Source organism: Zonotrichia leucophrys, chromosome 7, assembly GCF_028769735.1.
Source record: "Zonotrichia leucophrys gambelii isolate GWCS_2022_RI chromosome 7, RI_Zleu_2.0, whole genome shotgun sequence".
Taxonomy (NCBI): domain Eukaryota; kingdom Metazoa; phylum Chordata; class Aves; order Passeriformes; family Passerellidae; genus Zonotrichia; species Zonotrichia leucophrys.
In genome coordinates this window covers 18,468,957-18,480,558 of record NC_088177.1, presented here as the reverse complement: position 1 = coordinate 18,480,558, position 11,602 = coordinate 18,468,957, and the positions used below count along the sequence as shown (strand labels likewise).

Below are 11,602 nucleotides of genomic sequence, written 5' to 3'. Positions count from 1 at the left end.
GCCGCCAGGCACTCGCCGCCGCCGCGGAGCCCGGGAGAGCGGCGCTCCCTCCTCTTCTCCTCCCCCTGTTTCCCCCGGTATTGATTTTCTCCGCTGAAGGTGTGAGAAGTCGGCTCCCTCTCCCTTCTCTTCTGCGCCGCAGCCGACGGCCCCACGCCTCCCCGCCCCCTCGTCCCGACCTCTCTGCTCCGCTCGCCACCCGGGACCCTCCGGGACGGGGCTCTATCCTTGCCGCCCCGGCCCCGCCGCCTCAGCACCCCCGGAGGAGGGCGAGGAGGGGGCTGGGGGTGGGGGGAAGGAGTAGAAGCGAAGAACGCGGCGTGGGAGAAGGAAACAGGAAAACTTTCCACCCTGGATTCTCTACTTCTGATCCATGGACAGAGCCCAACTCAGCCAACTTACAGACAGGCTATAAGCAGTAAGTACAGCGGCAGTTCGCGGGAGCCGCTCGCTAGAGGCTTCCTCGCCAGCAGCCGGCTACTCCGTGGCTGCACAGCTGGCCGCCGCGGGGGGGCCGTGCCAGCGGGGCCGTCTGGACTGGCAGCCTTTTCCCCACGGCCCCCGGGGGTGGGCCGGGACTGTGGCCGGACCCGGGGCGCAGCACCTGGCTGCGGCAGGCGGCTGGGCTACTTGCCTGCCGGGTGCGATGGGAACCGGGGCGCAGCACTGCCTGCCCCCGCCCGCGGCAGGTTGGCGCCGGGCGGGTGAGGCGAACCGCTCGCTTCCAGCGGGGCTGGCTCCGGCGGCGGGAGCGGGGCGGCATCGCACCCGGCCGCTACTCGCCTGGTTTCACGGAACTGAACCGCTCTGGAGACGGGCATCGGGGGCCCGGCCGGGTGAGCGGGGCCCAGTACTGGCCAGCGGCCACTGAAGCGCCCCTTGTTTCTCTCGCCCTAGGTCCGTGCTCCTTCTACTGCGACCTGCCAGCGGGAGCAGCGTCCCCGAGCATGGAGCGGAGGAGCGAGAGCCCCTGCCTGCGGGACAGCCCCGACAGAGGCAGCGGCAGCCCCGATGTCAAAGGCCCCCCCCCCGGGAAGGTGGCCAGGCTGGAGCAGAACGGCAGCCCCATGGGCACCCGCGGGAGGCCCAACGGCGCCGTCACCAAGCCCGTGGGAGGTAACCGTGCGGCCGCGCTCGCGGCGGCTCCGCCGCCCGGGGCACGCAGGGCGGCGGGCCCGGGGGAAGCGTGTGGCGGGCGGGTCGGCACCGCGCGCGGAGGGGCCGGCAGGTCCGAGTGGCGGCTGGAGGGCTGCTGCCCGCTTTCCTGGGCAAGCATCTGGCTGCTCGGCACCGCTGCGGTGATGGGGATCCACGGGAAGACTTGGACCGGGAGTGCGGCGCGCAGCCCTCCGGCGTTGGAAGGCCGCCTGCCGCAAGAGGCCACCGCGGGCCGGGCTCTGGCCGGGCGGCTCTCAAAAGGCGAGAGCTGAGCCTGCCGGAGGGTAACGGGGTGAAAGCGTGTCCTGCGCTCGGCGTTTTCTTGGTGCGGATTGCGCTGGGGCAGCCCACGGGCATCCCCCGGCCCTCCCGCAGGGCACGGCAGCGGCCGGGCGGCGGGCCTGGGCAGCGCCTGCAGCGGAGGGCAGCGCCTCCGGCTCGGGTGCGGGCGGTCGGGCTGCCTTCGCGGATGTAGGTGACACCAGTTAGGTACGTTAACACCCACCGTCACAGCTTTAAGAAAAGGGTCACCAGGGTGGGAAAAACGGTGGCGTTTATGGTTGGATTTTGGGGTTTTATTTTTCTTTCGGTAAGTAGGATTTTGTAGAAGTTGTTGTAAAAGAGAATAGGGCATGTGTAAGGTTTAGCTCTTTCAGCAAATATATTGAGCATTAGTTTTGCTGTTTTCCTGCGTTTCTCTAGAATACTTAATCTTTCCTACTTTGCTATCAAGTTGCTGGTCAGTTTTATGTTAAGAGCATGTTAAGTGCGTAGTTGCTTTTTCCCCTCCTTTTGTTCCAAGCAGGTAAACTTTCCAGTCACTTCTTTTAAATGCCTTCTTTTTTCCTCTTAACTCTGATGCTGTCGTGTTTAAGACAGTGCAGCCTCGTGTTAGGAAAAGTATATTTAAAAATCTTGAAATTAACCAGGTGTTGTGAGCAGAATTCTGCAGGAAAGGCCACCAATAACTACGTTAAAAAATCCTCTGTATTTGTGTTTTAAAATGAGCAGAGCGGTGACACATAATTGTAGTTGTTTATACACAAGGAGTTTGTGTAGCTGGCATTTCGAGAGATACATTGAAATGGTCGTCACATGACTCTCTATTACGTGAGGTTTATTTAGCGATTTTACCATTAGATGCTTGTTTTAGACCTCTTTGGCTCAATAGGCATCCTAATTGCTGAAGTTTGCTAAGGAGCTGCAGATTTTGTTTTAAAAGCGTAGGATTCATTTATATACCTAATGAAGGGTAAGAGAGCTCACTAGTTTTTAAGTTTCTTTATATCTAGTTTTTAACCTCTTCTCTGTGTTCTTCCAATGTATGAAGAAGAAGCAGCTTTGCAGTGAAAGACTTGTAATGCTATTCCACTTAGAAATTGATGAAGAAATAATTTGTTGAATAATTGTAAAAAGGAACTAGTTAATCATATAAAAAGTAGTGTATGTAGTTTTACGTGCCTTTTTCAAGACTTGGTCAATAAAGCTGCTTGATTTTTAAAGGAATGTTAGAATTAGAGCTGAAATATTTTTCCTTGGGGCATTTATAGAAATGTACTTTAAGAAAACTCTTTTAAATGTTTTGGAATATATGTTTGCTTTCTAGTTGCAGCTGTATTATCCAAGAGAAATTCAGCAGCTTTTATAGTTATATTGGTGGTTCAGCCTGAATCTGGCCTGTTAAGCTGTGGAAGATCTCTTCCACTTAAGAAAAATACTTTCATTTCTGAAAGCAAACTTTTAAGAGCCTGAGTTTTCATTCATTACTCTTCAGCTCATTTATAAAGGTGTTGTAGACTGGAGTGTATAAGTGCGGGAGAATAAGAAATGCAGGAGTAATTTTTTTTTCTTGTTCCTTAGCTGACGTTCTTTAAACAGTCTCAGTCTCTTTGAGTTTAGGCTGTTCATAATAAAGGTTATTCATTACTCCTTATTGATACTGAAAGCAAGAAAAAAATTATTCCTTTCTGAATACTTACCTAGGTTCTATAATATTCAATACTAAGTTAGTTAAGGCAGATTTTTTTTAATAACATAATGGTGCTGTTTAAAATTGATTTTTTTTTTCTCCTGGCAATGCTCTTACAATAAATCAACATAGCTAATTTCCAGATATTTTCCTTCTGCTCTTTTTCAAGTTTGAACTTTAAGAGCCTGTTACAATCAAGTGATCTTTTCCTGAATGCAGATCACACCTGTTTCAGGTATTTTTGGAAGTCTGTGTCTTTGCAGTGAATCCTGTGGTCTTAGTAATTTTTTCACTGGAGTTGTGAAATGCATCTGTAGACATTTGTGCATGGGCTTACTTTAAATTTACTGGCAAGTTAGTATAAAAATTATTTGAAGTAAATACTGATAGGTACTCTCCTACTATTATGCCTAGAGTCTGACAAAAAGGAAACTATTGAAAGTCATAGTGAAGTGACATCCAGGGCTTCAGTTGCCAGTGTTTCTGTTTATTCTTATTTCTTAGGCTCTAACAAGTGATAATGCTTACTGAACGTGAATTGTATTTAGGACGAAAATGGAAATGCTTTACCGAAAACTAGAGACCATTTCAGTTTGGTTTTTTTTTATTTTAAATTCCATAATGTGTATCTAAAGATTTTGAAAGCAACGCCAAATGCTAGCAATTCTTTTTCTCATCTCATTTTGGGCCTTAGATATGTAAGTGCTGAAATTTCTTCCTATTTGTCAAGTGGCTTTTTGTTGTAGTAATATCTGTTTCTGAAGTTAATCGTGAGAACAGAGCAATAAGCTCTCAAACTATCTGCAGCTATGATGAGTGTGATGACCTTTGGTAACCAGTTTTATAATCGTACTGTTTGCTGCAATTATTTTTCTAGTGACTTCCCTGAGAAATAGAGAAATATAATGCTATAGGTGTTTCTAGCTTTCTCACTAGTTTTATGAGTAAAAAAGTGTTTTAAAATAAGCTTATGTAATGCAGACAGAAAATCAATTGTTCTCATGAGAAATTTTGCGTTATGATTTTCCTAGTTTTTTATTCCCAACATGAATGTCCTTAATTCAGAGGGCCATTACAGCAGCTATAATAATCTAGTGAAGGTCACTAAGAAGATAAACGAGGTCTTAAAGGTTGTGTTTAATAGGGGATTTAAAAGTTTTGGTACTGTTTACAATGTTGTTAGCGTCAGTCCAATGTATTAGAGTCCAGTTTTGGTTTGCCTGACTAACCCAGTGCTTCTGAAATTTTTCAACAGTTGTCTGACCAGTCTGTTTTAAAACCTGTATGTAATAAAACACAAGTGCTCAGATTTTAAGGAGAGTAAGGTTCCTTGGAAAAAAAGACTAATATCGCTTTAAAAAACATATGAAGCCTGGGAGAGAGTTTAGAGCAAGCAAGAGCACTGTGGTGTTGACAGCTTTATATCCCTGTTGGGTAACATTCACTTACTAGAATTGGCGTCTCCTCTCAGTTAGTAATTCACTCCATAAGGATTAAAAAAAAGAGGGATGATTAATGACTAGGAAACTTATATTTACAGAATTGTTGATTGCAGTTCGTGAACCTGTTTGTGTAAGAGTGGATGTACATATATATATGTGCGTGTTGATTTGAAGAGTGTAGAAAATAAGCATCAAAAGCTTCTGAAAGCAGCTTAAAATGCCAGTATGCAGAGTGAGCTGTTCTGAAGTTTGATTTTGCTGACGAAGAGGCATAGAACCAAATGATAGCCAAGGGAGCATGTTCAAATTTGAAACAGGAAATGATGGCAAAACATTTTTTGTTTAGATTAGTTTGATGCAGTCTGATAATATGTTCATATTAATTTAACTGTTAAAAACTGTGATTCAATTTACAAAATATTAATGGAGGGAAAAGCTTTTGGGCAATTCAAACCAAAGTATATGATCAGGATGTTAATCAGTAGCTGTAGTTAGGGAGCTTGTATGAAGTCAGATTAACAGAAATGTGGATGCAGTGACTCTTCGGAGCGCTGCTGCTGGTTGCTGTGAGCCCCCTGAAGTTCAGTGTATCGTGGTTGTATCTGCTTAAGTGTAGTTAGAAATCAGTTTTAATATATCTCTGGGGTGACAGAAACACAGGCTGATGGTTAAAGAGCTGTTTGTCAAAGTCCATTCTACATATTTCTGTAAAAATATGGTAGAGTTTGTACTACCTTGTATATCTTTATAAGGATTTTAAGACACTTGATTGGAGCAAAAATTCACTTCTGTGCAGACGGAAGAATACAGCCTGATCAAATTTGCTCCTGTGTTCTAAATGGTTAGCTAACATGGCGTCCTGAGCACAGTAAGGAAGTGTGTTTCACTTGTCCTTAGGAACTGAGCAAAGTGAAAGGTTTAAGTTTTTGATTCCTGCCCAGATCCTAGATGAAGAATACCTTCCTGCTGCCTGAAAGAAATATGTGGCTGTTGGAAAGAATTAAGTGCGCTGAAATACAGAAGCGTGAAAGCCGCAAACCCTTGTTAGTTTCAGGAACCAGCATAGATGTATGTTTTATGTTTTACGTTTATATTTTATGTTTTATCTGTGGCTGCATAGTGGGAAAATGTTGCTTTTAATTTTATATGATTCAGTAGGGATTTGGAAGAAATGTAAAATCTTGCATTTTACATGTTTCTGATATATAATGAGGAAGAAACCTGTAACAGGAACAGTAAGAAAAGCAAGACAGTGATTATTTTTTTTTTCGTGACGGATTGTTAAAAATGATTTTCTGGTATTTTTGCTGATCTTCATCCCTCTCTCCCTTTTCCAGTCAGGCTATATCATGTAAATAGAACAAACAGAGCAGTAATTCCTGAAGGGTCATGCAGTGTATCAGCTGTATTTTTGCCAAAGTAGAAAAATAGTCTTTCTTTATGTGTTTTCAGTACTTGGTCTGTTATTAAAATAAAGACACAGTTGGTTGAAGTGCGTGTGCAATTGAACATACACATTAAACAGAATATAGGGTATCCACCCATTCAATGACCTAGACATAATTTGATGTTTAGGGTAATTTTGGAATCCTTAAGTTGCATCTGCAGAAAGACACCAACAATTTTGAATTCAAGATTTAAGATTAGTGGTAGTAAGATTTTTTTTCTTTCCCCTGCAACAGTTCCTGAGTGTTTCAAGTCATCTCCGTGCTTCTTTTCCACACCCATGGCCATGTTAGTTAAATGCATGCTGTTATTCTTATCATAAACCAAAGCAAAGAAAAAGCAACCAACATAATTGAAATTATCCATATTAATTCTCTGTTTACTCCTCCCTTTTTAAGTTGGGTCCTGCTTTTTCTTGATCTCACTGGGATAGAACATGATATATTTACTGTCAATTATTTATAGGGCAATTCTTTGGCAAACTTTAACAGGAGGTTTCAGTGAATCCCTAGAACTGTTTTATGTGCCTAAAGAAGATGGCAAAATCATATTAAAAACTAAAAGGACGCCAATGAGGTAACATATTTTCAAGAAATTAAATAGTGAATTATCTGCCACTTAGAATTTAGATGAAGAGTTTGGACATCAAAGGAAGGCCAACAGTATTAACCTTTTAGTATTATGAAGAAACACTTAGAGGTAAAGCTTGCAGATTCCTTTCTCAAATACCTAGTTTTGTGGAATCCTTTTATTTTATTTAAATACTCTTCCGATGCTGGATATTTTATCTTGATTTAAAAATAGAAAAAACCTGGCATAATGTAAGTGTAATCAAGTCATCATTTCAATAGACAGCTATGTCATACCGAAACGCTCTAGTTTGTAGCACAGACTTTCAGATGGTATCACTTACTTTAGGATTCCTTTAAAAGTATTTGAGTTTAGTTTTGTTCATGGAGAGGCTAGCCTGAATATTTATTTTTGCAGTTACTTTCTATTATTGATGTTTTCTTTAGAGCTGTCTGTGTGGAATGGGGAGGAAAAGGGCCACAATGGTGGTCTGGAGCTTAAGTAAAATACTTGAACCGGTAAGATTTTTGTCACTTGCATTGACACAGAACATGGTAATACAATATGACAACTATGGTGCTGTAAAATGAAGAGTTTTATTGCAGTCATGTATTTATATTCACCAAACATCTGTGTGACCTGTTTAGGAAAATTCTTATTTTTGTGCTTGAGCAGTCCTCAACCTGCTTTTAAATCTTATTTTTAAACTTTTCAAAATAGCTGAAAATCTGTAAAACTTGGGAAGATTTTCTTTTGAATCCCAAATTGCAAGGCATAGCTAAGTTAGGCCTTTAATTACTGCCCCTCATAATTTAGTTAAATTAGTAACTACTGCTGTGTTTTTCAGATTAAAGGCTCAGTTTTTCAAGGTATAAAGTATTACCAAGTCCCTTTGAATTGATAGGACGGGGATTTGTTGGAGATAACCTGTGCCTGATTCATAGTCTGTAACTACCAGAGGAGCGTGCTCTCTGTTTAAAGCTCGCAGTGGCTTTGAAACGAGCCTGCTGTGTTGAACAAGGAGCCAGAGCCTTTCTAGCTCTGAAAAAATCTCCTTGTGGTAATTGGTTCCTACTGTACCAAATGTCCGGGGTCAGCTGCATCAGTCCCCACGGTGGCATGTGTCACTAATGCAGATGTAAGAAATAGTCACAGCAGACAAAAGGCAGCTGAGTATTTGATGGCTTTTGAGAAATGTTTTCTAGCCTCTAGCGATACTAAGAAAAATTGCCCTCCAAGAAGCTTTGTACTTGTTGCAGAATGCTCATCAGCAGCGTCTCTGCTGCGGGGCTGCAGACAAATGAGTTTACATTGATTAGTGCTATTAAAGACACAAAATACTCTCTGCCATTTCATTTGGGGGCACTTGTTAGCCCACCTAGTTGAGGTTCTCATGGCCTTTCCCAAGTGTTGACTGCTTTTAATGTGTGATATGTTCTCAGCCAGCAAGGCATGTTGTTCATATTGTCACTATTCTATATAGTTAGGGATTTTTTTTTCATCCAGAGTCCCTGCGCTTTGTATGAAAGTACGTACTGCATCTGTTGAGTATATTTTGTCCCAGTCTTCATTTGCATTGATCTGAATATTGGTAAAGGAAAAAATATTTTATATTTCCAGTGTTATTTCTTCTATTTCAGGGAACTGTAGAAAAAACATGAAACAGTATTTTTAGTTGTTTGGTTTTTTAAAAATTTTTAAAAATATTTGATAGCTCTGTGAGTGTCCCCTGAAGATTTACAAATATACAAGATTTTGGCATTTGTCTATTTTCAGTTTAGAGCTAATGATATTAAAAAACTCTTACAAAAGATGTTCAAAAGGTTTTGTTTGTTTGTTTTATTGGTTGGTTAGTGCAGCGTTTTGCTTTGGCTTTTTTAAGTGCAATTCTTACTCTGATTTTTAAAGGTGTGAATGTTGACGTTGCTAGTGTCTGAGTACTTACGTGAAACCTCCTTCCCGGAGGCACTTCTACTTAGAATAAAACTACTCAAATAACTTACAGATTGTTTAAAAAATGGTGTGCGAGCTCTGCATCGATGTTCTGGTAAACTGGATGCTAGGGCAGGAATACTGTGTCTGAACTCAAGATATATTTTCAATTTCTTGTTGAATGCTGAATGATCATTGGTGTTTCATGCAGTGATGTTTGGAAAAAGAAGATTGTCATTATTTGTAGAAATTGTATGAAGGGAACAGAAAGAACTTGAAGAAAAAGGACAGGTAGCGCTAGATAAGAGTCTAAGCATATGACTTGTTTTCTAAACAGAAAATTATCTGGCTAATTATCTGGCTAGAAATGTTTAGTCATTGTGCTCTAACTGCTGTCCTTGTATCAGATGGACATGCAATATTAAACAATTTAAGCACAACTGTACCTTGTTAGTAGCTATGTCAGCAAGGGAAAGAAGGTCAGAAAAATCTTAATACCTGTCAGACACTATTTTATATGAAGCTGCGGCATCTTATAACCATATACCCTCTGCATTTTCAGAATGCAGTAGGAATGTCTTCCACTTAAACATGCTCCCTCATGTTTTCCCCAGAGACAAACACTGAGATGAAAAGACGCACTATTGACAGCAGATCTTTTCAAAGGTACTAAACCTGGCACGAAATGTCGAAATGTCGGGAGGGGAGTTTGTTATATCAAAAGCATGATTTGTATGGCTGCATACAGCCACAAGGTTACTTTGTCCCTCTCTCAGCTGTTCCATTCTATTTGTAATGTTGAGAAGGGGCTGCATTAGTCTGTCTTTACTTGGGTATCACCAACACTTCACTGTTGAGAAGTTGCTGACTTTTGTCAGCATTTGGACGGAAGCTTCAGATAAGTGAGGAAACTCACAAAGAAGTATTTACCATCTTGGTAATCTAAACTCACGGAGAATGTTTTGCCATAAATTTAACTGACAGGCTTATATTGGAAATGAAGCATGTTATTTTCAAAACTACCAGCCTATTTTTTGGAGAGTAATATAAATTCATATTTTGAGCATATTTTGGTTTATGTGCATTTCCATTATTTATATATTAAAATTAGATGTGCACAATTTCCAGCCTTATTATTTTGAATGGTTATTAAGAAATGTAGTTATAAATTATGAGTTATACAATACTTTGGAGTAAAAGGTGATTTTCATAATGTCTTTTCCCAACTTACAAATAACTTCTTTGCCATAATACAAACATGTTAGCGGAGCAACATGATAGATGTTTCTTTAAGTATCGTAGTAAAAGAAAATGACTTGTATTCTGAGGCTGTGGATAGTTTATGTTGTTTTGGACCCATTTCCCAAGCAGTGATCGAAAACAGATTACAATAACAATTATACAGTCAGAAGATGCAATATCCATTTCTGTTTTAATTGAGTGAAAGAATAATAAAAACATCATTAAGAAAAATGAGGTGGACCTGTCATACATGCTACCAATTTTTAGATGTAGAGAAAATGCAGAGTAACAGAAGTGTGAGGGTTTTTTTTTTATTTTCCTTTTTTCTTTTTTTCAAGTAGTTTGTTTCTCAAGCTAGAAATCTGGATAGTAGACTTCATATGAGCTCCTGTGAGCAAGTATGCAGTAAGTAGGTGTATTGCTTGACAATAATGCTCAAGTTAGGCATTATCTGAGTGTCTGGGTCTGGCATAATAATGAATGTATTGAGCCTTTGTGATGACATTAATATGATCACAGTGTCATATTGACCTGCCAGCTACATGAGCTTTGAGAATGCCATGGACAGGTAGAAAGTAGTAAAAACTACTTCCTTCTCTTTCAAAATGAAAAGCTGTGCTACTTCATGTAGGGAGAGTGTTTTGGTTTTTTGTGCCTTCCTCAAATGTGTGGACCTGAATGCAAATAAGAGTACTTGGTCTCTTAAGCCATTGCTCCTTGGGACAGACTCTCCTATGGCCCTTCAGCTACCTTGGCATCTCAGGGTTCAGATTAAAACCCAAAAGGCAGAAGGGCCCTGTGCCGAGGGGCCGTGCATCTGCGTGCCTCTTGCAAAGGGATCAGACTGTAGTTGAAGGCCTGAGGTTGAGGGATCCTGGCTCTCCATTTTCTCTGACTCCTAGAGCTGTAAGCAGAAGTGTCCTTTCTGCTGTACCCTACATGGGAAGAGAGAACCTTGCTACAGTAGCCTTGGCTCTAGTCCTGTATCGTACAGCTTTATAAATCAACATTTGGAATGGCATCCGAAAGTGAAGTGGGAGCCAGTTCGGCCTTTGGAGCACAGATGTAATCTGCTTTCTTTGGCTAACACCTCTCAGTGAGCACATGCATTTGCACTAGCAGAAGTATCTAATTCTTTGGTGTAGTTCTGTGTACATAATAATGTAGCAATTCAGATTGTTGAGCCCCAAAAGCATTGCTGACTCATCACAAGTGAATCCACACGCTGAAGGTCAGCCTATAGGCAGGTCTTTTCTATCCTTGCTCCAAAATATTCCTAACCAGATGAAGTGTACTGTGCACATCTGAGAAAGAGAATGTATATTACTTTTGTTCCTTGACCTCATAACTTGTTTGATCAAGATCTGGTAGTTATTAAACCCATTAGATTAATGTGACCTGCTGGCAGATAAATGTAAATATTCCTAAAGGTCTAATATTCAAACTGATAGCTGTTAAATGTGTGATCTTACGTTTGTAGAGTGGTTCCCCCACAATTCTGCAGTGAGACAATACAAGAGAAGGCTGCTCAGAAGTTGCCCAGGGTGTGAAAGATTGGAGTTGGAAGTAAGGGGCAAACCCCAGAGGGCAGCTGCTGACCCATAATGGGCTGTAGGTGCAGACTGTCTGAAGACTCTGTATTGACGAGTGGAAAGGGAGGCAGAAGGGGAAGCTGGCTGCCTTCTGGAGGACAGAATGGCTTCTACATTTTCTCATTTGTGATTCTCTCCTTCACTTATTTTCGCGCTGAAGATTTGATGAAGATTTCTGTGGTCTCCTTCTACCAGAAAAATACCATCTAGTAATGATACCATTGAGTTTGACAGCATTTATTCAGAGTGAT

At 41.6% G+C, this 11,602-nt stretch overlaps 1 protein-coding gene across 1 annotated transcript in view; it reads left to right on the top strand.

Annotated features, from left to right (window-relative positions):
* Positions 1-294: 294 nt before the first annotated feature.
* Positions 295-11,602, top strand: part of SATB2 (SATB homeobox 2) — a 127,683-nt gene continuing 116,375 nt past the window's right edge. Inside the window, exons 1-2 of the mRNA XM_064718735.1 lie at positions 295-418; positions 898-1,116. Coding sequence (XP_064574805.1) covers positions 948-1,116 — 169 coding nt within the window. The 5' untranslated portion in view covers positions 295-418; positions 898-947. The remainder of the gene's footprint in view (positions 419-897; positions 1,117-11,602) is intronic.